The sequence below is a fragment of the Mesoplodon densirostris genome, chromosome 10, assembly GCF_025265405.1.
Source record: "Mesoplodon densirostris isolate mMesDen1 chromosome 10, mMesDen1 primary haplotype, whole genome shotgun sequence".
Taxonomy (NCBI): Eukaryota; Metazoa; Chordata; class Mammalia; order Artiodactyla; family Ziphiidae; genus Mesoplodon; species Mesoplodon densirostris.
The window spans coordinates 29,077,820-29,104,792 of NC_082670.1; the positions used below are offsets into that span (position 1 = coordinate 29,077,820).

The 26,973-nt window shown below is 44.8% G+C and overlaps 1 protein-coding gene across 2 annotated transcripts in view; it reads left to right on the forward strand.

The window, feature by feature from the left end:
* ADGRF5 (adhesion G protein-coupled receptor F5) overlaps positions 1–26,973 on the forward strand; it is a 112,781-nt gene that overhangs the window by 67,089 nt on the left and 18,719 nt on the right. The window contains exons 4-11 of one of the 2 annotated variants that reach the window (XM_060109573.1): positions 7,765–7,941; positions 10,490–10,666; positions 10,801–10,907; positions 13,241–13,299; positions 14,158–14,300; positions 18,078–18,299; positions 19,288–19,491; positions 24,781–24,951. In XM_060109573.1, the coding sequence (XP_059965556.1) occupies positions 7,765–7,941; positions 10,490–10,666; positions 10,801–10,907; positions 13,241–13,299; positions 14,158–14,300; positions 18,078–18,299; positions 19,288–19,491; positions 24,781–24,951 (1,260 nt within the window). Of the gene's footprint in view, positions 1–7,764; positions 7,942–10,489; positions 10,667–10,797; positions 10,908–13,240; positions 13,300–14,157; positions 14,301–18,077; positions 18,300–19,287; positions 19,492–24,780; positions 24,952–26,973 lie in introns of those variants that run through there. The other variant, XM_060109572.1, reaches the window with a different exon arrangement.

A 26,973-nucleotide genomic window follows, 5' to 3' on the forward strand; every position in this document is an offset into this window, starting at 1 on the left:
TATTATGTACTTATTTTTTAAATGTTAATATAGTTATCTGGGGGGGTATTTGAGGTTTTTGTTTGTTTTAATGGTTTTTAAAATTAAAAACAAATTTAATTGACTGATGTATAAAAATATTGCATTTGACAGAACCTGAAATATACCTGGTACAGAGAAGGTTTTGTAGAACTACTGAAGGCAGGAGGTTGGATGCCACAATATTAGCATTTTAGGAAAACTATCTCAAAACTCTGTGGGAGCATAGAAACCTTCACCAAAAACTCGGAGGCCAGAGGCAAGAAGAGCATGACCCTGCTTGTTAGTGGCTACTGGGGAGCAGAGGGAAATAAGCATCCGTCAAAGCCTCCAGAATTCTGTCCTGATTCCACCAGGAAGTGGATTCTAGACCAGCCGAGAGGCTGGCACAGAGAAGGCATTGGTGGAAGCCATCTGAAGTGAAAACTTGCCAGATGGTTACGGTTGAAGGAATTAGATGAAGAGGTTAGTGCCGGGAGACCAGCAAGGATGCTCAGCAGTGTGGACCGTCATGGGCCCTGGTACCTGGAATGACGTTAGAAAAGGAACATGGCGAACGCTTGTGAGAGACATTTGGAGAATTGGGTCAAAAGGACTTGGGGACAGACTTGACATGGGGGTGACAGGGAGGGATGATCTATATGATACTTGGGAGTGCACAGACCCGGGTGACTGGGGAGGTGGAGGCCACAAGTAGAAGCCAGAGCTGGAATGAAAATCTTATTTTGGAAGTACAACAGTCAGCAGGAAATTTAGTCTTAAGGGCAATCTTCACAGGGGACTGAAAGCAGAAGTTTCTTGGGAATTCCCTGGGGGTCCAGTGGTTAAGGCTCTGTGCTTCCACTGCAGGGGGCACAGGTTTGATCCCTGGTTGGGGAATTAAGATCCCGCATGCTGCATGGTGCGGCCAAAAATAAATAAAGTGCCGGGACGGACTGATTTTAAAGTGTTTTTTTTTTTCTAAAAAGAGGCTTCTTAGGTTGGAAGTAACGCAAATGTGTCCTCAGCCTCAATTATGAAGTTCCCCGTGTCAGATTTCTGAGCTTAACTGGGAATGTGTCTTGGGTCCTGGGCTGAAGAGTCCCCACTGGTTCTTCTTTGGTTTCTAAAGGAATGGCTGGAAGGAGAAAGGGAGACCCAGGATGTCCTAAGCCCGAGCTGGAGGACATCTTCACAGATTCAGTGAGGACAAGCTTCCTACCAGATTGGGTTGCCAGCTGCCAGCTCGGAAATCCTGACCTTTCCGCAGACCTGCAGCCCGGCCGGGTGTGCTCTCTCTTGATCTGTGTTCAGGAAATGCTGTGCATTCTGCAGGTTGAGAAACAGATTTGGGGATTTTCCTGGCTTTAATCTTTCTTATGATAACTCGGGGCATTTCGTGCTCTGAGCAGGCAGTAGTGGTGGCAAAGTAGGAAGAGAAGGCTGCTGCTCTCTGCCTGGTGGGTTGTTGTTTTCTTTGTTTTCTTTTTGGCTTACCTATCTCAAAAGTGAGACCTGATTGGAAGAGAATTAGGTTTACTTGACCTACCAGCAGATGGCTTCGTAGATGATCATCTTTACACTTATTATGATCACTATTATTATTTCTACACGCTGTTTCAGAATGGCTATTATATGCCAGGCAATTTGCTAGGGGTCTTCATACCCCAACTCCTTAACAACAAATTCTGCAGAGAAAATAGTGCTCCTAATGTACAGATGAGCAAAGCGTGGCTCCCAGGGGTTCAGTAGCCTCCCAGGTGAGAGGGCATTTACCCCAGCTCCCTAGGCTCCAAGTCCTAGCTCATAGTTAAGAGTCAGAGTTTTCAACATGGATCTTTCTGGATCTTGCCTGTGAGATTCCGTGCCATGATTTTTTTTTTTTTTTTTTAGCCAAGAAGTGTTTTTAACATTTAATTAGTATACATTTATTAAGCACCTATTGGGTACAAAGAACATAAAACATGCTGACTGCTGCTATCCACTTTTAATCTGGTTCTAATGATAGGATATGCACGCACCATAAGTTAAATTCAAAGTTTGTAATATCAAAAGCAGAGTCATCCCATATTGGGAGCCTGAAAAAGACAAAGCTACTGCTTAGAAAATGGTAGGAGCTACAGAGAGATAGGTCTGGGCTAAATGTAAGTTTCTAACAGAACTAACTAAAGGTGGGTTGCACCATCTTATATGGAGGTGAGTTTCATGTCATGCAAGGTATTTAAGCCAATCTGAATAAGCACCTAGCAGGAGTGTTTATAGGGGGCATCACGGCATCTGATGAGTGGTTACCCAAGATGATCTTGAAAATACTCAAACAACTTCACGATGCCTTGATTCTGTGAGTCCTCAGGTCACTGAGCACACATAGGCTCAGAGAGCGACCAGGAAAGAATTGATTGAGGTTGAGGCATGAAAGAAGGAGCAGAAATGGGACAGACGAAGGGAGGGAGGAGGGAGCTCCAGGCAGAGGGAATACAAGGAGATTCTTGATGGTCCGGGGCTTTTTCTTATGCATATATTGCAGAAGGAAACTGCGTTCTCTCTAACCACATTTAGAGGACGTTTACGCAGCTGTGATTCTCGGAGCAGGTTTGTTGAGTGAGGGGTGCTACCATCACTGTACATGGGGCTGACTTTGATGGTTTGGGTGTATGATGGGCTAGTAGGAGTGATTCTTTTCTCCAGGCCTCACAGCCCATTGTTCTGTGCCACAGTGCTGCCCTCCCTCTCCCCCATCCATGCCTGCCCCCCAGACCACAGCCTGGGGTTCTGGCAGTTGTCCTCTGTGTGAACAAACCTTTCAAAACCTAAAGGGAGAACAGGATCTTTGACTCTCTCCTGACAAAGGTACAGCAGATCCAGATGATGCTGCCAAATTGGTACCTACGAGAACATGTCAAGAAAAAAGCAGAGCAGGTAGCTTTTAATATTCACCTGCTACAGGACTAAGGGGGAGAAATGAGAGCCAAATCTTCAGTGATAAAGACGCATGGGCCCCTTTGGTCAAGAGAAAACCACACGAACCTCATTTCTCCTGAGTGATGTCAGCAGCCTTCACTCTCTTGCAGGTGAAAGATTCATTTATACATTGACTTAGGCCCCGACTTCTGAGAAGCTGTAATTACCAGTAGAGTGGCCAGGCAAAAATAGTCTTGTTTGGGCTTCCCTGGTGGCACAGTGGTTGAGAGTCCGCCTGCCGATGCAGGGGACACGGGTTCGTGCCCCGGTCCGGGAAGATCCCACATGCCGCGGAGCGGCTGGGCCTGTAAGCCATGGCTGCTGGGCCTGCACATCCGGAGCCTGTGCTCCGCAACAGGAGAGGCCACAACAGTGAGAGGCCTGCGTACTGCAAAAAAAAAAAAAAAAAAAAGTCTTGTTTGCTTAAACAGCTGTGAGGAAGACCCAGAACTGCTTGTCACAGTTTGTGGCCAACTTTCCAGAAATGTCTCTTTAAGATAAGTGCTGTGTGGCGGGCAGTGATTAATGAGAAAGGAGAGGGGAAATCCTGGTGGGTTTGTGCCTCCCAGGCCAGGGTTGGCCTGCGTCTGTGACACTGATGACCCCTGGAATGTGCTACCTTCCACGGGGGCATCGGTGAGTCAGAAGAACTCAGACAAACACCACCAGGGCGAAGGAGCCCGAGGCAAAGAGAACACACTGAACCGTCTGGAATCAGGTGGTCCAGAGGCAGCAGAGAAGCATGGAAGGGCCTCTAAAATACACACTTACACAGAGTGGGAGGAACCTTCCTGTTCCTCCTGGGTCCCTTGTAGCCTGGGGCAAGCCCACCAGCATCACTTTCCGAAGCTCTGAAGTCCTCAGGTTTGGAGGAGGTGAGGTGGACAGGGCGTGGCCTTTCAACCCCAAATCTTGGGCCGCTGACCCCACCCTACACAAGTCATACTAATCCTGAGCATCTGGGCTTCTTCCCTTAAACTCAGATGCTCTCCCTGGGCATTACAGGGACTGGAGGCCCAGTGGTGTTTCTGTGTTCTGCTTGCCCATAACACCATGATGCTTTGGGTTCAGGGCCAAGCCAATGGTCACTGGTAGGTCCAGCCAAGCTATCTCTATCTTTCAAGTTATTAATTACTGCACGCCCACCCCACCTCCAAAAACATCCTTTATTCTCTTTTCCTGAGGAACACATGGCACCATTCAGGGAGAAATGATTCTACCAGTCACACTGTCAGAGTGAGGTAATGAAAAGAACCCCATTCTAGAAGTCCAGAGATCCAAGTTCTGGGCCTGTGGACACCACCAACAAGCAGCAGAAACTGGGGCAAGTCATTTACTCTTTGGGGGAATCATTTTTCTCATGCCTAAAAGCAGAGATTTCTGGGACTAACTTATAAAGATTCTACTTTGACTCACCTGGGTTGAGGCTCCACAATATCTGTGTGTGTAGAATCCCTATGTGTGGATAATCATCAGTCAGGAGTGGGGACCACGGGAATAGATGATTTCCAAGGGCAAGCCTGTAGCCTCCTGAGTTACTATGGTGTTTTTGAGCCTGTTTGGAAGAATTGACCATTTTCAAGAAGACATTTCTTTCTCTGTTAAATGTTCCCCATCCTTATCAGTCTCTATGGAGAACTGATGCTCAGGCTGAGGGTTATTCTGAAACTCCCTTAGAAGTTGTCAAGAACATAAAAGGTGGCTGAGGGGAAGGGGGTCTTAGAGGCTGGTGCTTCAATGAATATTTGCACAAGTGCCATAGACTAGAACTCGCTAAAGTCACAGGAACTGTCCTCTTAGTGGTATTTTAAGCTTTTGGCTCAGCTCCTTGTAGGATCTCAGTGGAAGAACTACCTTGGCTTCAGTGGGGAATGATGACATCCAGGACGCACCATGTGCTTTTCAGGCACATGATCGTTCTCCAATTACTTCTGTAAAGAGCAGAGAGAGGTGGGCTCAGGCATGGGTGATACTAATGACCCTCAGACAGGCATTGAAATCATGCTGAGATCAGACCCTGGGAGGCAATAATGCAGGTGATGGAGTGGGTGATACAGGATTGTTACTGAACTCACTCATCTCAAAAGCAGCTACCGTCCAGGAAATCCTGTTTACATTCATTCCTGGGAGGAGAGTAGACTGACCACAGCAAAGGGGATCCTGGAGCTTCTGAATCCTCTGGAGGGTATAAACATTGCTGCATTACTTTTCAGGAAAAAGAATGTGCTCTAAAACAGAGCTTATAAATATCATGCAGCCGCCCTCCTTGCAAATGTTCCCAGCAGGCCACATACTATGTCTAGGATTAGGATCACTCCGATTAAGATTAGCAGTCCTTCCAGGAAGCTTGTTTGCATCACAGAACCATTTGCAAATCAGAAAGAAAACAGGAAATTTCAAGCAATGCCATAATATCGTGACCAACTGAGATTCCGCACTGGGTTTTAAAAGTCACGGTGTTCTACTTATAAATACATTTTTATAAGGAGGAAACATACCGTAAAATGCATTCCTAATTTTAAGAAAATGTGCACAGACATTTGTTACAGTTTGAGTTAATTACAGCAAGTTGAAGGATGCCAAAATGAAATAATTCTCAACAAGGTTGATAAGTAAAACCAAACTCCTGGACAAGCATAGTTGACAGCTGTAAGTGGACCATTTTCTACAATAAACATTTATCAGTTGGAGTTTCCCATAGTAAACTTACTCCATTTTAGTGTTTCTCATAAATAATCCTTGGAATATTTAAAACAAATCTTGTGATATTATGGGGGAAATTCTTTGTCTTTTTAGAAAACAGACATAGAATTTTAATGTTATGGTTATATATATATATATACATACATATATATATGTATTGTACTTCCAGATTTTACTTATATTTTAAAGTAAAAGTCTTGCAAGTATTCACTAATCTCTTCCTTCTTTGACTGACAAGATAAAATAAGCCACAACTTGTCTTCTCAAGGCATCAGTATTAAAAATTCTCCTATTTTTTGAAGGTTCTTCATTAGCTACTAACCACGCCCATGGCTTCTGCTCCAGTTATATATTTCAACCAGGAGTGAGCCAAAGATTCTGGCCATGACAGAAAGGTGAATCTGTGACTCAACTCAGAAATCGCAGGTTTATCAAGAATTGATTGGACATGAATTTATTATGTGCTGGGCTCCATGCCAGATGGAGTGGGTAAGGCCATGAGAAGTGAAAGAAACAGTTCCTGCCCTTGAGAACTTACAACCAACAGCCCAGACATGATGTAATAGTGGTAATTATGCAGGAACATTCCAATAGATCTATTGTCTGGCTTGCCTGGATTGGGAAGCAGACTCATCTAGAATGCTAGCCAGGCAACCAGTCTTGAGACGATTTGGAAGAACAATGAATTGCTGAAGATCTCTTTTATTTTAATTTCCAGTTTGCCAATTTTGCTTTTGTTGAGTACCTAGCATGTGCTGAACACCAGAGATACAGAGTAAGAACAAAGACCCCATGCTGAGCACACAGGCTAAGAACAAAGGGAATTAACTACATGACTTTTCCCAGAGGTCTTCAAGCCGTGCGTGCATCCTTCAGCTCTCAAAACACATGCATGACCATTGAATGGTGTCAGAAACATACTGACTCATGCTGGTGAGTCAGGACTGTGGCTTTTATTGTCTAGACGGTTGCCGAGCCTCCCTGCTGGGTCTCCCTGCTTCTATTCGTGTCCCATTTGAGTCCATTTTCCACACAGTCACCCTTGGCCTTGGACACCAAGGAGGTTGTGGGAATGGAGAGGATGGACAAGTCCTCAGCTTGGCCTGTGAAGCTCTCAAATGGCCAGAGACCACAGCACTGATACAAGCTAGATCTCTTTCCTTTCTCCTCTAATATAGCAGAGTTGTAGAGAGGAAGAATCATGAAGGGAGGGCTTGGTGGTGATCAGTAAACAAACTTCTTTTTCTCTAAAAAAGTTCATTAGAAATTCTTTTTTTTTTTTTAACCCCACACTTGTTTTTATTTATTTATTTTTGGCTGTGTTGGGTCTTCGTTTCTGTGCGAGGGCTTTCTCTAGTTGTGGCGAGCGGGGGCCACTCTTCATCGCGGTGCACGGGCCTCTCACTGTCACGGCCTCTCTTGTTGCGGAGCACAGGCTCCAGACGCGCAGGCTCAGTAGTTGTGGCTCACAGGTCTAGTTGCTCCGTGGCATGTGGGATCTTCCCAGACCAGGGCTCGAACCCATGTCCCCTGCATTAGCAGGCAGATTCTCAACCACTGCGCCACCAGGGAAGCCCTAGAAATTCTTAAAGGCTGATGTGTCCGGCATCCACATGTCCCCGTCATTAGCTTTTTTAAAAATTTTAATTAATTAATTAATTAATTTAACTGCACCACACAGCGTGTGGGATCTTAGTTCCCCGACCAGGCATCAAACCCATGCCCCCTGCAGTGGAAGCGTGGAGCCCTAACCACTGGACCCCAGGGGATTCCCAAGAAACTTCTGCTTTTTATTTTATATTGGAGTGGTTGATTTACAATGCTGTGTTAGTTTCAGGTGTACAGCAAAGTGATTCAGTTATACATGTACATATATCTATTCTTTTTCAGATTCTTTTCCCCTATAGGTTATCACAGAACACTGAGCAGAGTTCCCTGTGCTCCACAGTAGGTCCTTGTTGGTTATCTATCTTATATATAGTAGTGTGCATCTGTTCAACCCAACCACCTAATTAAAACGTCATTGGCTTTAAGCGCTGAAAGGTCCATCATGTTCTCTCTCTGCCCGCCACAGTGAGTTCTCACAGCCTTCATATGCTTTAGTTCCAGTTGCCATGAGCAGTCCTGCAGCCCAAGAGTTCACTGTTGATGTTGAGGTCAGTTTTGAAGATGCCTCCTTCCTGGGGCCTAGCAAAGCGTACTTGAAAAGCCTCAGTTTTCCAGTTCAAGGGGATGACACTGACCCAGCTACCAACATTTTGAGCATCGAGGTGACAACAGGTGAGTAAAAGACCCATTGCTTGAAATAGGAGGATTGGGTCAATCAGGAGAAATGTTGCTCTGAGCCCCTTCCTGTTAGAGGGAGATGTGGGGTGTGGAGGGGGGTAGCCCGGGGAGAGTTGACCTCAGAGAGGAGGTAATGGGATGGCTGGGTGAGGAAGATTAGACTTACTGACCATGATACGCATATCTAAGCACCCCAAATTTTCTCCGTTCCCCTCTTCCTGTGCCTCCCCCACCCACTCTTCCAACAGCTTACCTTATGATCCTTTCAAGAAAGGCATGTTTTTTAATCAATTTTTTTGAATTGGAGTATAGTTGATTTGCAATGTTAGTTTCCACTGTACAGCAAAGTGAGTCAGTTATACATACACATATATCCACTCTTTTTTTAGATTCTATTCCCATATCAGTCATTACAAAGCAGTGAATAGAGTTTCCTGTGCTATTCAGTACGTTCTTATTAGTTATCTGAAAGGCATTTTTAATCATAGTACACAAAACTGAAGATTTTTTTGTTTGTTTGTTTGTTTGTTTTTCGGTACGCGGGCCTCTCACTGCTGTGGTCTCTCCCGTTGCGGAGCACAGGCTCCGGATGTGCAGACTCAGCAGCCATGGCTCACGGGCCCAGCCGCTCCGCGGCATGTGGAATCTTCTCGGACTGGGGCACGAACCCATGTGCCCTGCATCGGCAGGCGGACTCTCAACGACTGCGCCACCAGGGAAGCCCGAAAACTGAGGATTTTTTTGACCAATGTGTGTCAAGCCCTAAATGCGGTAGGTGGTCCAGGGGTGGTCGCTTCTGCCATCCTCTTAAGGCACATTTGTATTTTACATGGAGTCAAAAGTTCTGCGAATATCACCTCCACATCCATCTCAAAAATAAGTAAATGAAAAACAACAACAACAAAAATAATACAACCAAAAAAATGCTTTTCACTGCAGCGGGAGAGAGATTTTGACAAAGGGGATCTTGTTGGCTCCCTTCGAATTATCCCCGGCCAATGTTCACCACACTGACTAGCAGCCTTGACTTCCTCCTTTCCTTCTGATTCTGCTTCACCCCCTCCCGCTGCTGGAGCACAGGACGGGAGCGGAGTCCAAGGATTCCAGGGGACTTGGTTGTCCCTCCTATTTCAGGAACAATTATTTGACGGCTTTCCTTTGGGTGGTCACTCTGTGGGCCTTTGCCTAGATGCCCACCTGCAGAACAAACAGCTCACAGTGATGTGGCTTTAGTCCAGTTTTAGACATAAATTCCAAACCCTCTGTTTTCAGAGCATTTTTCAGTGTCAGTTTTTAATGGGATTGGAGTCTGTTTGGGCTGTTCACATTTGACTTGACATGTAAAAGGCACAAGTTTAGAATTTTTACTTATACTCTATATTTGCTATCTGTTGCTGCGTAATAAATTACCCCCAAACTTAGCATCTTAAAACAACAAACTCGGAGCTTCCCTGGTGGAGCAGTGGTTGAGAGTCCGCCTGCCGATGCAGGGGACATGGGTTCGTGCCCCGGTCTGGGAAGATCCCACATGCCGCGGAGCGGCTGGGCCCGTGAGCCATGGCCGCTGAGCCTGCGCGTCCGGAGCCTGTGCTCCGCAACGGGAGAGGCCACAACAGTGAGAGGCCCGCGTACCGCCAAAAAAAAAAAAAAAAACTCGGAATTCCCTGGCGATCCAGTGGTTAGGACTCTGCGCTTTCACCGCCGAGGGCCCGGATTTGATCCCAGGTTGGGAAACAAAGATCCCACAAGCCGCACAGAATGATCCCCCAAAAAACCCCAAAACAAACCAAACAAAAGCTACAAATGTTTATTACGTCACACAGTTTCTGAGGGCCAAAAATCCAGGAAGAGCTTAGCTGGATGGCACTGGCTCTGGGGTCTCTCATGAGGTGGTAGTCAAGCCGTCAGCCAGAGTTGCAATCATCTGAAGGCTCGAAAACCCACTTTCAGGCTCACGCCTGCGGTTGTTGGCAGCCCTCAGGTCCTCACTGGCTATTGGCTAGAGACCTCAGTTCCTAATCACGTGGGCCTCTCTATGACATGTCTTCATGCAATGCAGCTGGCTTCCCCCAGAGCAAGTGATCAGAGAGAGAGAGAGAGAGAGAGCATAACCAAGAGGAAAGCCACAGTGTCTTTTATAACCTAATCTCAGAAGTGATGCACCACCACTTCTTTCTATATTCTCTTGGTCACACAGACCAACCCTAGTACAACATGAGAGGGAGTTATAAAGGTGTGAGGCAGGGATGGGTGGTGCCATCTTGGAGGCTGGCTGCCATCCCCTCTAGTCCGGGAATCTGTTTAGCACTTTATCATTGTAGGCAGCCCCTGGGATAGTCAGAGCTGTCATCTTTTAGATGGCCGTGCCTAACAGCAAGGTTACATGTACAGCAATCATGAGAATCTCATGCGGTACTACTGAACTTCCCAGAAGGGCAATATGAAGTGGAGTTAGCGTTTCCTACAAGTATAAATACTTGACATCTATAAACACAAAGGCGGTAACTACCTTTTCTCTCCTCATTGTTCTGGTTGATGACAGTCTGCAGACCTACTGGAAATGAAATCCGGTGCTCCTGTGAGAAAGGCTATAAGTGGCCTCAGGAAAGGTGCCTCCACAATCTCACTTGTCAAGGGCATGATGGCTCCCCTTCAGGGCATCACTGCAGTCTCCTTAAGGGACTGCCTCCCAAGGGACCTTTTTGCCGGCTCCAGGGAGGTAAGTCACTGCTCACTGAATGTTTGTTTGTTGAGTGGCTATTTGATATCAACTCAACCAAACACTTCTCTGTCCTGTGTGTACTCAAATGCTGACATGAGATTTTTAAAATATTGCCCTGTATTCTTCAGCAGATATTACCCTGCGAATGTCAGTCAGACTCAATGTGGGCTTTCAAGAAGAACTCAAGAACTCTTCCTCTGCCCTCTATAGGTCCTACAAGACTGACTTGGAAACAGCGGTGAGTTTTGGTCCCAGGAGGCTCTTGACCAACAGACTCTGAGCTGAACTGAATCTATTGCATTTACAGTGGGTCGTTTGCTTGAATCTGTCAGAATTTATGAATGTGAATGTTGAAATTATTTCTATACCTCTGGGATGACGAATTAAGAAGCGCTCAAATCAGACAGTGTTCAGGGGATGATTGGACACCATCTTGACCTATACGTGGAACTTCCTCCCAGGATAGAATTGATTCACATAAAATTTGGCAGCATCAACTCACAGAAACCTACTAAAAGGTCCAAGAACCTGGTCTAGAAGCACAAGATGGTGCATTTCTATTCGTCTTCACACATCACATGGGTGAAACCCCTAACATCTTTTGTGCAGACCACCCCAAGTCTGGCACAGAGGATTCCACACCACTCTACACTGGAGGTCCCAAGGCATTCACACTTAAGGCAGATTTAAATTTACTCGTGTAGATAGGTTCATTTGTGTCATATTGTAGATTCCACATAACAGTAACAGACTCACAGACCTAGAGAACAGACTTGTGGTTGCCAAGGGGGAGTGGGGGAAGGGGAGGGATGGATTGGGAGTTTGGGATGAGCAGATGCAAACTATTATATATAGAATGGATAAACAAGGTCCTACTGTACAGCACAGGGAACTATATTCAATATCCTGTGATAAACCATAATGAAAAGAATATTAAAAAGACTGTACACACATGTAAATTTACTCGTGCAAAAAAAGAGGATATTCTCTCAGTGTAAACTGTGTGCCAGACATTATTCTAAGGGCTTTACATTGGATTAATTCATCTAAACCTAAATGCTTTGCTTGAGTCAATTCATTTGGAATAGAGCTTCTCAACTGGTGTGGTACAAATTGTTACAGGTGGGCTGAGGTAATGACTCCTCTTAACCCTCTGGGCAGCCAGCCCTCTGCCTCAAGCCAGGAGCAGCCTCCTGCTTACCCAGTCAAATATTACCATTGTTCATGGGCGCCATGATGAAACTCTGATACAGAAGAGCTGTAGGATATCTGATTTGCATATCCGACATGTACTCGTTCTGCACAGCATGAGAATTCTCCTCATGCACACACATGACACACTAAATTATACACTTTTGAGGAAAAAAGGAGAGTTACATATTAATCTTTGGATCTCACCCATCCAGCTACTTATACTTAACACAGCACTTTGCACATGGCATCCGCCCTGTAAATATGACTTGATTCAAATTGAATTTCCTGTGGGGTTGGAATTCAGGGAAACAAAATGAAGTAAAAACATCAGTAAAAACCACATTGGCGGGGCTTCCCTGGTGGTGCAGTGGTTGAGTCCGCCTGCCGATGCAGGGGACACGGGTTCGTGCCCCGGTCCGGGAATATCCCACACGCCGTGGAGCGGCTGGGCCCATGAGCCATGGCCACTGAGCCTGCGCGTCCGGAGCCTGTGCTCCGCAACGGGAGAGGCCACAACAGTGAGGGGCTCGCGTACCGCAAAAAAACCAAAAAACAAAAAACAACCCACATTGGCTCAACCAAAGCTGTGATATGTTTTTTGGTTTTTTTTTGTTTTTATTTTTTGCTGTACGCGGGCCTCTCACTGCTGTGGCCTCTCCCATTGCGGAGCACAGGCTCCGGACACACAGGCTCCGCGGCCATGGCTCGCGGGCCCAGCCGCTCCGCGGCATGTGGGATCTTCCGGGATCGGGGCACGAACCCTAGTCCCCTGCATCGGCAGGCGGACTCTCAACCACTGCGCCACCAGGGAAGCCCAAAGCTGTGATATGTTAAGTGAGGGATCCGATCTGGCAGTGTGGCAGTCGCAAGAAGGCACCTCGAAGATTTCCAACTACAGGAAATGCAATTGATTGAGGGCCCCGGCTGCTGCCGCGTGGCAGTGCTGGCTGCCTGCTGCTAGTGAATGAGCAGGGCGGGTCTGTCTAGCAAACGTGGGACTCCTTTGAAGGCTGTACTGAACCTTCCCAGGCTCAGTCTAGGATGATTTCATCCAGCTTCTCCTCCTGTACAATTTCACTCGGGTCTGATGGCTCTCCCTGCCTTCCCCACTGCCTTCTCATTTTTTTCCCTGAGGCATTTCCCTAAGTAAATTTTTTGCACATTTACTCTGGTGTTTGCTTCCTGGAGAACCCAGAATGACCTAGGTAGATAGGAATTACTTCTTCAAAGATCTGCCAGTGCTAGTGCTAACAAAATATACAGGAGAGCATTTTACCCAGGGTGATAAGAAATAGACACTTTTCACTCTGTTGCAAATTGTTGACCCGTCTCTCAGTGGACCTTGATCCGTGACACTTGTCTTGCTTTATTTTCCAGTTCTGGAAGGGTTACAGTATTTTACCAGGCTTCAAATTGGTGACAGTGACAGAGTTCAGGTAAGAATGCTATAACTGGGTCATTTTTATCCAATGGCAGATACCAAAACATTAGTGAAAAAGCAAAAGCCCGTTAGAAGGGCACCATCTGGGATGCCCAGTGGGGGCAGTTTGGTAAAGGTGAAGACAATGTCAGATTTCCAGGGCTTCAAGTGAAAGGAAACACTGAGAACAGTAGCTCACTCCTTAGAGATGTACCTACTTAGAAGGAAGGTGAGAAAAAGACTTGTGTTCATTCTATGCATGCAAGAATTTTGCAAACAAAGATGTGAGATACGTTTGCCATCTAGGGAAGTCAGAAATACAAAAATGAAATAAAGTCATGCATGCAATGATGCCTTTATTAAAAAAAGTTAGTCAGCTAGCCATGGCCACAGAGTTGCACACTGTCATGGGAATGCATTCCTGTGGAGTTAGGCACCGGGCAGCCCTAAGTGTGTTTGCACAGTGTTTCAAAAAGTTAGCTGCCAATTAAAAAACGAAGAATGTTTACAGAAACGTTGAGGATTTTGGCTTCACTGGATATTCAGCATAGCTGGTAACCTGGGCCAGCAGACTGTGTGACAACAGTCTCTACCTTGTGGCTTATATCCTTTGACCCACTTGTAGGATTCAATTCACTCCGCCCCATCTGGCTATTCCAGTCATTGATGTTACCCATCTGCAGACATTTGAGTGTTCGAGCCCTGCCTCAGGCTTTCAGCTAGAGCTTAGAAACAGGTTGGATTTCAGTGGACCCTTGAAGATAAAGTCCCCAGGCTCGTCCTGCCATTTTGTTTTCTTATGCAAATAAACCATAAGGATCTAGACTCTTCCAGATCACTTACTGCTTTACTGAACTGACTGGTCTCCATCCAGGCCTGGAAGTGTGGTTGTGGTGTATGAAGTCACGACAACAGCAGCATCACCTAAATTAATGCGCAAAGCAAACGAGCAAGTAACACAGAACCTCAATCAGACCTACAAGATGGATAGCAGTTCCTTCCAAGTTACTTACAGCAGTAAGTAGACCATCGCTACATTTTTCCAATATGTAGATTCTACTTAGATATGGTAATGGCATTTATCATCATGCGTAAACCTGGGAAATCACATTACAGTGTCATCGGTGGAGAGAGACTCTCCAGTTCCTGGCATAGAGTTTTGGTGCCTTCTCCCCATCTTAGGCCTGTTCAGAGCCTCCTTACACTGCTAATATCACTGCGACTGGGGAAGCGGTGGGGGCAGGGGTCCCAGGAGGGAGAGATTTTACAAGGGGGCCACAGAGCCATTTGGGTTTATGGATTTTTTTAAATTAATGGACCCAAAACATCCAAAAAAGTAGAACTAACACTGTGGTGGTGGAAGTGGGGGATATTCATGAAATGCATTGATATTGACTAGGGGGACCGTTGTTACTTTAGAGCAGTAGTTCTCAAAGTGTGACCCCCAGACCAGCAGCATCAGCATCATCTTGGTATTTGTTAGAAAAGCAAATTCTTGGGGCCACCCCAGACCAACCTGGACCAATCTGTGTTTCGGCAAGCCCTCCAGGTGATTCTGATGCATGGAAAGTTTGAGAAACACTGCTTTGGATCAGATGTAGCAGTGGTAAGAGTCCTGGTATTGTAGATGTTCTCCCTCATTTTACAAATGGGGTATAGAGTTGAGCTCTGTTGTGGAATTAGGTGGGTGGAACGATTGTTACTTGGGGGATAGAAAGGGGAGCCAACTGAGCAGAGATCTGGTGGACCAGCACTGGCCGGTAGGTGTTCTGTCTAACTCAGGTCCATGGTTCCAGAGTGAAGGTGACTCCTCTTTGGAACAACACAGTTCACCATGGGGAGGGCACTGAAGGGATTGTCTGAGGCACAGCTGGAAGGAAAAGTGCCCCTTCTCAGGAGTCAGACCATCCTTACAACAGGTTCATACTCTTTCTCTTTACATTCTCTGCTAATATTTTTAGACATCGGATCATTTTTAAAAATAAAACATTGAAAGGGATATACACAATGGTAAGAAAGTGCTACAACATAAGAAAGAGAAAAACAGCAAGATAAAAATTCAGAATGAATAAGGCAGCAACCTCATAGATGAAAACTGAAAAATTCAAGGCAGGGAAATAAGTGGCCTCCAGGTGTGGACTCACATGGAAGTAATCCCAGCATCACCAACCCCTTCCTGGCCCCTAATGCCATCCCACCAACCGGCAGATGCTTTGGCCTAAAAAATTTTTTTTCTTTATGGTTCTGAGGGCACAGGAGAATAGCAAGCTCTAGCATACATGAGCTTCAATTATGATGACTCTTTCCCCAAAATTTCAATTGTGCTGAATATAATCAGACATTTACAGGAATAAGTATCCAGCAGTTTTCCTGACCGGTGGCTGACAGTCAGTCCAAAACCACAAAAGTGCTCTAGTGTCTGTGGCTTCTTCTTCCAAAGAGCCATGAAGTTGTTGTGAATGACACTCGATGCCCCTTTTTGCAAGAGAATCTACATTCATCTCTGTCCTTGATACGCACAGCCTTAGACCAATGACCATGAACTATGTCACATGTAACTCCACCCCCAGGGAGCTTCAATACCAGCCCACTCTCCATAGGGTTAGTGGGGTTTATCCAGAATACAAGTATCCAAAAAAGTCAAGTAGCTGAGTAGGTTTTTTTTTTTTTTTTTGGCTGCGCAGCATGTGGTATCCTAGTTCCCCGACCAGGTATCGAACCCACGCCCCCTGCATTGGAAACGCAGAGTATTAACCACTGGACCGCCAGGGAAGTCCCTGGGTGGGTTTTTCTTAAATTATAATTTTATCTGGCAGTAAGAGTGAGGGGTGCAGGGGAGAGGAAGAGAAAAAGAAAGAAAAATGCTGAATGAATGAGGTGGTATCAGGAAATTATTTTTAAGTCCATCTTCATGAAACAGGAAAGGCACATGGCAATCTTCAGAATAGTCCCTTTTATTTTGCCATATATTAATCCTCTAGTGATGTTTGATCAATCAGCAGGGTCCCTTAACCAGAACACCCCTTTCTTTAATCACTCCCAATATATTTATGATCAATTCCATATAACCATGGAAAACCGGCAGTTTTCCTGATCATTGTAATTAGCAATGGTACTGATGAAAAGCGGGCACGGTTATTGTATATTTTCTATGTTCAACCCAGTGTCTTACACATTTTTCATCTTCATACATCCTGTGTATGTATACATCCTGTGAGGTAGATACTATTATCACCATTTTACAGGTGAGGAAATGGAGGCTTATATTTAAATCATTTGCTCAAGGCCACATAGTAAGTAACGTAAGTTTGTGTGCCTTCCTGGTCAGTTCACCACATGAAATATTCACAGATGGCCTTGCTTCCTAATAGTTGAATGCAATTTTCTGAAATCTTATTTTATCCAGGAGCCTAAAAAACGGGATAAGAAATTTTTAGATACCTTGATATTTTGACCAGAACATCATAGCACCCTAAATTAATTGTATGGTATTTTAGTCCCATGTTTACAGTACGAACAGGGTGTGGCGTGAGCATAAAGAACCATCCAAAAGAGGAGTGGCCAAACCTCCTTCCCCAACTCCTCTGATTTTCTCAACACATGGAACTCATGAAGGACATAGCACAGCTTAGAGGGAAAAATCTGCATGTTGTGTAAACAAGGGACAGCCATAAAAACACACACAAAAATAGCAAATACTGTGTTTTCATTTCTGTCTGTGAAATGGCTTAATACCAGGGTTCCCCAGAATTTTACTGTGAAAACAATAAGAATAGTTACTATTCCTCCAAGTCACCTCCCGTGGTAGCGCTCACTGCCCCTATTTTCCAGACAAGGGAGCTGAGGCTCAGAGATGGTAAGCAAGTTCCCTAGGGCCACACAGCTATGCCTGGTACAGAACCAGGATTCAAATACAGACCTGTGTATCTAATAAGCTCCCACTCTTATGGGCCCATGGGTGTTAGGTCTTTAAAAACATTCTTATTTCCCAAGCATACTTTATTGTAAAAATTAATTTATTTTCCCACTCTTAATTCATCAAAGACACAGGACAGAGCTTTCAGTCAGCATGAGGTATCAGTTATCAGTAAGAAGCAGTTGATATCTTTCAAATCGGTAGCAAAGAAACTTGATGTTTAGGTTAGCTGTGGTGGCTTTTTCATAAGCAAATGTGCAATTTTCTACCAGACTATTTAAATATTTTTTGGCATTTTTATTTTATTTTATAAATTTTATTGAAGTATAGTTGATTTACAATGTTGTGTTAATTCCTGCTGTACAGCAAAGTGGTTCAGCTATACATATATATTACACATTCTTTTTCATATTCTTTTCCATTATGGTTTATCACAGGATATTGAATATAGCTCCCTGTGCTATACAGTAAGACCTTGATGTTTATCCATCCTGTATATAATAGTTTGCATTTGCTAATCCCAAGCTCCCAGTCCATCCCTCCCCTCCCCCCCTCCCCCTTGGCAACCACAAGTCTGTTCTCTATGTCTGTGACAGATGATTTGAAATATTGAAAATAGCTTTGGGACCCCATTAGTACCACTGAGGACTGTTAAGTGTGCAAAGATCCCAAACTGGGAACCATGTCCCTAGTAGCTGGCAGACTGTCACTCAGGGGCCTCAGATCCCAGCTGCCCAGGGGTGGAGTGAGGAAGACGCGTTGCCTCATTCATCACCATGGAGACCTCTTGAAAACCCCAGTGGTGGTGGCATTCAGGGAGTAGCATTAATTCCATTTATTTGCTTTGGGACCCTAATATCTTCTGTTTGGGTTTCCAGATGAAACGAAGTTCTCCATCAGCCCAGAAATCATCCTTGAAGGGGATACAGTAACTCTGACGTGTGAGAACGAAGTTTTGTCCTCCAACATATCCTGGCAGCACGTGGAAACAGGCTTCGACATCCAGAACAGCAGCAGGTTCTCCATCTACACCTACGTGCTCAATAACATGACCTCCGTGTCCCGCCTCACCATTTACAACATCACTCAGGATGACGCGGGTGGGTTGCCATCCAGTAACCAGGGCGAGGAGAGGAATGAAGAGCTAAGAGAGAATCAAACCGTGGTGATGTGTGTAGACAGCCTTTTCCTCTTCAAAAGGAAGTCACCAAGCTCAGCTTCTCAAAACTGAAAATTAATCCCATGATGCAAAGCAAATTTAACCTTGGGAGACAAATATAATTTTCCACATTTACTGAAGCTTATGAGTTGGAACCTAAGACAAAAAGTAAACTCCTTTTTTTAACATTAAAAAAAAATTTAGAAGAGCCTTGTTGAGGTAGAATTGACATATAGTAAGCTGTACATATGTGAAGTGTATAATTTAATAAGTTTTGACATGTGTGTACACCCGTACAACTATCATCACAATCAAGGTAGTGAACATATGGGTCCCTGCTCTCCCCCTCCCCATTTTCTTGTCCTCTGTTTCAATCCCTCCCACTTGTCCCTCCCCAGCAACCACAGAAGCGTAAGTTTTACCTGACGTTCTAGAATTTAATAGCCCCATCGTAACCTAGATGTCACCAGGAGCATCTCTTTTTCTCTGAATGAGAAACTGGGCTGCAGACACATGGGTTCTATCATATGTCTGTTGACTCTGACCTGCCCCAGAGTTAAATAGGATGCCAAAATTATACATGACCTCCTAATTCTCCAAGGTTTTCCCATTTTCCCTTTCTACCTCTGAAGCATCCCCACACTTTTTTTTCTTACTAGCGAGGACTCAGATTTCTGCTCTTTCCTGAGAACAGCTCTCTTCTCTTTTACCTTATGGCCTCAGAAATACCTGCCTTGACCTTCTGCACTTCCTGAATGTTCCTTTAGGGTTGTTTAGACCAAGTCTCAGATGCTTTTGAAAGTGATGTTTTATGAAGTTCCATCATGACCCATGAGATGAGGCTATCATTCTTCTAAGGAAATATGTAATATCATTCTTCTAAGACATATGTAATAGTAATAATAAATGCCTTTGTGTATTCGATACAGGTGAATATATTTGCAAACTGACATTAGATATTTTTGAATATGGGTCCAGAAAAAAAATAGATGTTACATCCATCCGGATTTTGGCAAATGAAGACATGAAGGTGATGTGTGACAACAATCCTGTGTCTTTGAGCTGCTGCAGTGAGATGACGGTGAATTGGAGTCAAGTGGAATGGAAGCAAGAGGGGAATATAAGCATTCCAGGTGAGACTGTTAGAAGCCCTTTTGCAAACAGGTTTTTGCCTCTTGGCCAAGTAAAAATGGGAGATGCGGTTGGTGAAAGAGCAAATGTCAGGTGGCTGTTTTTTTTTCCAGACTGAAAAAGTATGAGGTTTGATGGCAACTCCAGCTTAGCCATTCTAAAACAAAATTCCCAAAATATACAAACACAATTTTCATGCTTGGGTTGTAGACAAGATTCTGACAGAGAAGACCCAAGAGGGAGTGATGGGATGACGTAGGTCCATGGTGTCTTGCCTACAGACAAGACAAGCTTGTCCCCACTGCCCTCTCCTTTCCCTCTTCAGCAAAGAGCCAAGGATGAGGTCATTGGCTTTGCTTTGGGGTCTGACTCCGAGAGTCTCATTCCTGTGTCTCTCCTCTTGGCGTCTGTCCTTCCCACTTCTCTGCCTTTGTAGCCATGTCTCTTTCTGTATTATCTGATTCCATGCCTCTGGTTTTATATCTTTCTCTGTCAACCTGTGTGTCTCTCAACCAATGTCAATTTCTGATCCTGTTTGCGGATCTGAGATATCACTGGGAATTCCCCGCCTTCCAGTTTATACTGGTGAATGATAAGAAGAAGAAGAAATTAAAATAACATTGGTGATTCTGTTTTGTATACTAGTTTATGATCAACCAATGTTTAAAAGGTATGTTAGCACTTTTAATCCCATTTAAACTTGACCACAAGTTTGAAGCTGGCATTTTTTTGCCTCCCATTTTCAAATAAGGAAATCAAGGTTCAAATTAAATGACTTATCCAAGGTTGTCATAATTAGGAAAAGAAGAGAATTGGGACTCATCTTGTTTCACAGCCTTTGCCTTGGTCAAACTATATCACACATGCCTGTGAGCCAACACTAGGGTGAGTTGATCCGGCAGAATTTGTATTGAAACAGAAGACTGTTTTCTGCCTAGAAACCTCACATAACAAGATCCAATCTTTCCCTTAAGAAATGACAGTATTATTTGCTCACATTTTTAGTAAAAAATCCTTAAAGGAAAATGTGGCTTTACCCATGAAATACATCAGTGTGGTGGAGCTTTTATTTTATAAAGCCGTTGCTATCAGACATTATTAAATCATAAATAAAATAAGGATCAATTTGGATGTAACGTTTTCTGAGCACATCTAGTTTGAAAAGCACATTTGTTCTCTACCTTAAAGTGCTCCAGAGAATGGGAAAAGCATCTGGTAACTGTTGAACATGTTGACATATGGTCCATTTAGTCACTTCCCTAATTTTTAAGGAAGAGGAGGTGTAGGCATCCTGGAGGAACTGCCAGATGGGAGAAGGACCTTGCACAGTTCCCGGAGTACTGACTTAGACGCTTTCAACTGTGAGGGGTGAAAAGCCTAGCCATCTGGCAAAAGAACCAGGAAGTCTGCTGTGCAGATGCTCAGGAACCTCTCTGTGGCCACCGCTGCTACAGACATTCGTAATGCCCAGGGTGGGCTGAACCGACCGGCAGAACAGTGGATTTCCTGCCACAGGGCTGGCCACCGGGGGCCGGCAGGGTTTCTTCTCGGATGAACTTAGCCCCTGCTTTCAACACCCTGCCCTCCTTCCACCTCCCTTGCCATCCCCTCTCTGCGGCAGTCTTTCTCCAGATTCCACCAGTTCTTTTATCACCCATTTTTCCAGCTCAGCAGAAAGCCGTCTAGCTAGATAATTCACCCCAAAGCATCTAGAAGTGAATGTATTACATCTTCTCAGAAACGGTTGCACTGGATTTTCAAAGCACTTCTGGCAAAGGATAAGACAGAAAGGAAGTAATCTGCAGTGACAGAATTTCTAGCTTTAAGAAGGCGGTCTTTTTCGAACAGGGAGGGCTTTCTGAGCCTATTTCAAATCGTGGGGCATGGGTTGATGATATAAATGGTAATGGTAACAGAAGTAAGAGTATTAAGAGTACTAGTAGTAATAACAGAGGTACTAATAGTCATTAGTGCAGCTTCTAGTTCGCCTGTACTTAGCGCTAGCTTTGCCTGTACGGGAAGGTACTGACCACTTGGGGAAATTTGAAGGCAACAGCGTTTGTATTCTCACCGTAGCTCTTGTTATGTGATGATGAAAAAATAACAGTCTAATTCCCTCTTTGACAAAACAGTTTCCAGACAAGTTCGTCAACTTCTTCTTTTCCCTGCCTGCCATCCTCCCTGGGCCCGTGGTCACGCGGAGTATTGATAAGAGATTTGAGTCTTTACAAGAGGGTGTAAAGTCAGCTCTCTTAGCTGACTGTCAGGGTGTAGATGACAACACGGAACACTCAGCTCCCTGAGTGACTCATGGTGGGGAGACAGGCTCAAACGCCATGGTCTCCCTTCTTATGTCTTTTCTTCCCAATGACCCCACTGACATTTTTAATTGTGCGTTATTAGTTATGCTTCTGTGCCATCTGAAATGTTATGTTTGTAGCCCAGGAGGGCATAAGTAAGAGATAAGTGAGACTTTTTTTTTCTTTATTGAGTAGAAATCGGCCTTGTGGCCTTCAAGTCACATTATAAAGGACCGCTAGAAACAGGCCTGCCTCGGGGGCTGAGGGGAGACCTAGAGAAGGGGCTAGAAGTGGCAAACAACCCCGTCAGAGGCGGCCTGTCCCAGCCTGGCTGCCCCTCAGGGTGTCCACAGTTGTTTTTTGAAAAAAAACAGCTGTCAAGGTTCTACCTGAGAGCCACTTGTTCACAGTCTCCACGTTTGGGCTCCAGGCAATTTAATCTTCTTCAGTTTCACAGGAGATGTTATTGTGAGAACCACGGATTTCATCCCATCCCTCATTTTCCACATGAGGAGACTGAGGCTTTCCGTGAGCTGCCCACCATCTCCCTGAGAGCACCAAGAGTTCCCCTCCTCACCCACTGCTCTCTCTCCTCCCCCTCTGTGCCTCCCTCTGTGTTCCTAATGATGCCATAGACAAATCTGATTTGATTTGATTTGATTTATTTTTGTTTTTGTTTTTTTGCAGTATGCGGGCCTCTCACTGCCGCGGCCCCTCCCGTTGCGCAGCACAGGCTCTGGATGCGCAGGCTCAGCGGCCATGGCTCACGGGCCCAGCCGCTCCACGGCATGTGGGATCCTCCCGGACCAGGGCACGAACCCCTGTCCCCTGCATCGGCAGGCGTACTCTCAACCACTGCGCCACCAGGGAAGCCCGACAAATCTGATTTTAAATAGTGATTTCTCTACTTGTAGGAATGCACAGAAAATTGGGCTTAAAAAAGGAAAAAGAAAAAAAAGAACTTGAGCCCAGTCTTTTACTCTAGAAAAATTAGCCTTACCACCCGTGCTTTCCAGTAAGACAGAATCTGGTCCTGAAGAGCTGTCATTCCAGCTCTGCACTGTTTCTGCTGCAGAGCAACTTGGGTCATCTTGACTCTGAGAACTGCATCTTTTTTTTTCTTTTTTTTTTGGCTGCGCCACACAGCTTGAGGGATCTTAGTTCCCTGGCCAGGGATTGAACCTGGGCAGCGGCAGTGAGAGCACTGAAGCCTAACCACGAGATCACCAGGGAAGTCCCAGACCTTCATCTTTTATATAGTGACAATGGTACCCACTTTGCGAGACTTTTGAGAGGAGAAAAAAAAAGAAGATAAATGTCAACATTTAAAACAGAGTTGCATACTTTGCATCTGCCACAATAACTGCTTTCTGGTAAGGATGAAAGCTTTGCAGACCGTGCCTTTACGTATCCTCAGCATCGTGGGCAATTTTCACTGGATATTCTTTAACCTTGAGCAGCGTCCTTATAACTGCCTACCAGCTCTACTTCAGAAAACAGAGCACGAACGTGTAGGCTGCATTCAGTAACTTCCGTTGTTGTGCAGTCAAGGGAGAGGAACGATAAAGGATGGAGTGAGGTCCTGGGGGAATTAGAGAGAGTAGGTTTTCCAAAAGTAAGTAGAGGGGTGAGCCTTGGAGATGAAAGGGACATTTGTACCTATGAACTAGCAGGTAATTTACTCAAGGTGGGAAATCAGTTTGGTATTCTGAACAACCATCTTGGGGACTGGGGAGAAAAACTGGTGACTTATCAATCAAAATATTTTAAATAGCATTGATCATCCAGCCAAGGCTGGATGGAGTTCATCAGAAGGGTTTTTTTTTTCTTTAATGTTTGGAAGATTGCCAGTGTTTGAAGAATGCCTGGCAGAAGTACATGGCAGGGGCTTCCCTGGTGGTGCAGTGGTTGAGAGTCTGCCTGCTGGTGCAGGGGACACGGGTTCGAGCCCTGGTCTGGGGGGATCCCACATGCCACGGAGCGGCTGGGCCCGTGAGCCATGGCCGCTGAGCCCGCAGGTCCGGAGCCTGTGCTCTGCAACAAGAGGGGCTGCGATAGTGAGAGGCCCGCGCACCACGATGGAGAGTGGCGCCCGCTTGCCGCAACTAGAGAAAGCCCTCGCACAGAAACAAAGACCCAACACAGCAAAAATAAATAAATTAATTAATAAACTCCTACCCCCAACATCTTCAAAAAATAAAAATAAATAAAGAACTACATGGCAGAAGGCAGCGTTGGAGGAGAGAGAGTAAAGGAACAGGACTAGAAAAAATGGCCAAGGGGCTGTTATAGAGCCACAGGCAGGATGGCTTGGAGGGCACAGCATCTTGGGAATGGAAAGGAAGATAGTGAACAGCTATTCTGAAGGGTAAATTGCTGTTACCCTGAGAAAGCATGACGTTGAAGCTTCCACTAAAACATATATACTAATAAGAAGGAACAAGTTATGAAAACAGGTCTCAAATGAGATGAATATCAGAGTCCGTGTCCCGTTTCTTCCTCCTTTCAACAATAATAATAGTCAAAATAATCTGACATTTGTTTCCTTCCAGTTGAAGTCATATCCAAACACATGGATTCTCTTTTTATTTTTCACACTCCAACTACCATCACGAAGGGTCTTTGTTAGGGGTCGGCCCCAGCCAGGCACTGTTCTAAGTGTTTACACAGTAACTCCTTTTACCTGACTACAATCCCAGGTCACAGCTGTTATTATTTATTCTCATGTTACATCTGGAGAAACTGAGGCACAGAGTGGTTTAGTGACTTTCCCAGTAACACCCTACTGGTACGTAGTAAAGTTGGAATCTGCAGCCGGGCCACGTGGATCCTGAGGTGGCAGGGCTAACCATTACACAACCCTGCCTCTCCCTTCAAAGAGAAGAAATTGAATGAAATAAGAATTCCTTTTCACTGATTTGGCTTCTTTGCTACCAACTCAGACAGTCAGCCAACTGTGACAGTAAAAGAACCTCTTTTATGTTGTTGCAGGAAGCCCTGAAACAGACACAGACACTGGCTGCAGCAGATACACACTCATGGCCGATGGCACTCAGTGTCCAAGCAGATTGTCTGGAACGACAGTGATCTACACGTGTGAGTTCATCAGCGCCCACGGAGCCAGAGGCAGTAAAGACATAAAAGTGACATTCGTCTCTGTGGGTAAGGACTCTTTCGCTTGAATTTTTTGCCTTGCTCTTCAAACTAAGGGCTGCCAATCAACTGGGAATATCCATGAGCAGTAAAGCAGGGCCTTCCATGGTAGTGAGAGTGCGATGGGGGTCAACCACATAATGGGATTTCCATCTCTGCCATTTAAATTCTTACGAAGTCTTTAAAAGCAGGAAGGGTAGGGGTAAGAAACAGCGGTTGCAGGGAAGGAACAGCCTGCATTGTACTAGAAAGACAGAAAGTGGATGGGAAGTAGGGTTTCACACTCAGATGAGTCCCTGAATGAGGATAACACCTCTGATTTCCCACTTTGTCCTCCCATAATCCCATTCTCCCTCCTTTGAATTCCAATAGCCTGGTTCACTCCCCACCATCCTTCACCCCCTCTTTCTCTCCCATTTCATCTTTTCCAGAGAGAATGCTGCAGGAAGATTTAAGAGTCTGGCATTTTGTGATTATTTTACAGTTGTAACAAGTGGGTTTTTAAAAATATTTTAAGTAATTCTAGGCCTCTTAAAAGTATCATTTCTTCTGCTCATATCACAAAGCATTATAACTTCATCCCTATCTGCCAAAGTGGAGCAGACAAACGTGTTTTTCTACCCACCCATCTTACAAAAACAAACTGTTATATTTAGATAAATGCTCAGTTCCCCTTTCTGAACAATTTGGAGAAAGGACTGAGATAAACATACTTGTTACTCTTGTTTCCATGTTCTACTATCGTGACTTAGCACTTTTACAAAGATCAAGATTAGATTTATCTGAAACATTATTACTATAGAAAAGTTCAGGGTCTTTTGAGGTATTTGCAGTTTTCTAGAATGAGAGCAGGTATACCCTGCAAGTTTTAACTCAGAGAGTTGTGTTGATTCTGTGGGCTTTTGGCTGTCTCAGGGATATGCTTAGTCTTCGCTGAAAACCACCGGTCTGGTAGTTTGATTCTCATCTGAGAATCAAGAGAACCAGATTGAGGCTTCCATGCGCCTTTTCCTTTCCACCCTCAGAAACAATTCAGCCTTAGAAAACCATCTCAAGATCCTTATAGCCAGGGAGGGCAACATGAGGGGCATATGAATCCCTTCTCTGTGACTTTGGGGCTGCATCTGAACATTTGAATCCCAGCTTCTGGAGGGTACTATGGAAAGCCCTGATTTCTTTTGTTTATGAGTAAGAATAAGATTCCACACTGATTGGAAAAGCTGGCCAGCATCTGTGGGCTCAAGGTATGACATGGTTCATGTAGAGAAGACAGAGTGAATGGCATTTTGAAATGACAGCTATGCTCAAAGAGGAGTAGAAAGAGAACCAGAGGCAAAACCAGTAGAATGTTCATAGAAGCTTTTATATTTATAAGGATCTTGTTAACAGTTTCAGTGACTAGTTCCTCATGAACTTACAAGGAAATTCTCAGAAATAGGAGTAAATAGGGACATAAATTAGGGTGCCTGTACTTCCCAGCCCAGGTATAACTATTTGGGCAGTAAACGCTGGGATCCCTGTACTTAACATGTAATTCCAAAAACCACTTGTCTGCTTGAAAAGCACTGGCTGGGTACTGGACCCAGTGCTAATGCTGGGGATGTGAAGACTCAGATGAGAGGGTCCTACTCTTAAGGGGCTCACATTTTTATAGAGAAGAGATACAGAAGAAAGAAATTAAAATACAATATGGTATTTTTTGAAGTTATTTTCAAAGAGTAGAGAATGATGTGGTTATAAGAACTGAGCCATTGAGTCCCCCTTGAGGTGCCTGGAAAAGGTTGGAGGGGAGTTTGGGTTAAGTCGACACTGTAGTTTACAACCTTTTGCCCTGCTGATCATCAGGAGATAATTCCAGCCACAAAGGGGAAGTGCGCGAGTTCCCAAGGCATGTGATGGAAATGGGTACAGTTCAGAGCACCACCGAGAACAGCCTAGAAACAAGTAAAGCTCCGGAGCAGCAAGGTACCAATCCCGCATGGACCCAAGTAGAGTCAGGACAGCCCATGCTTTCTGTCTCTATGTGAAATT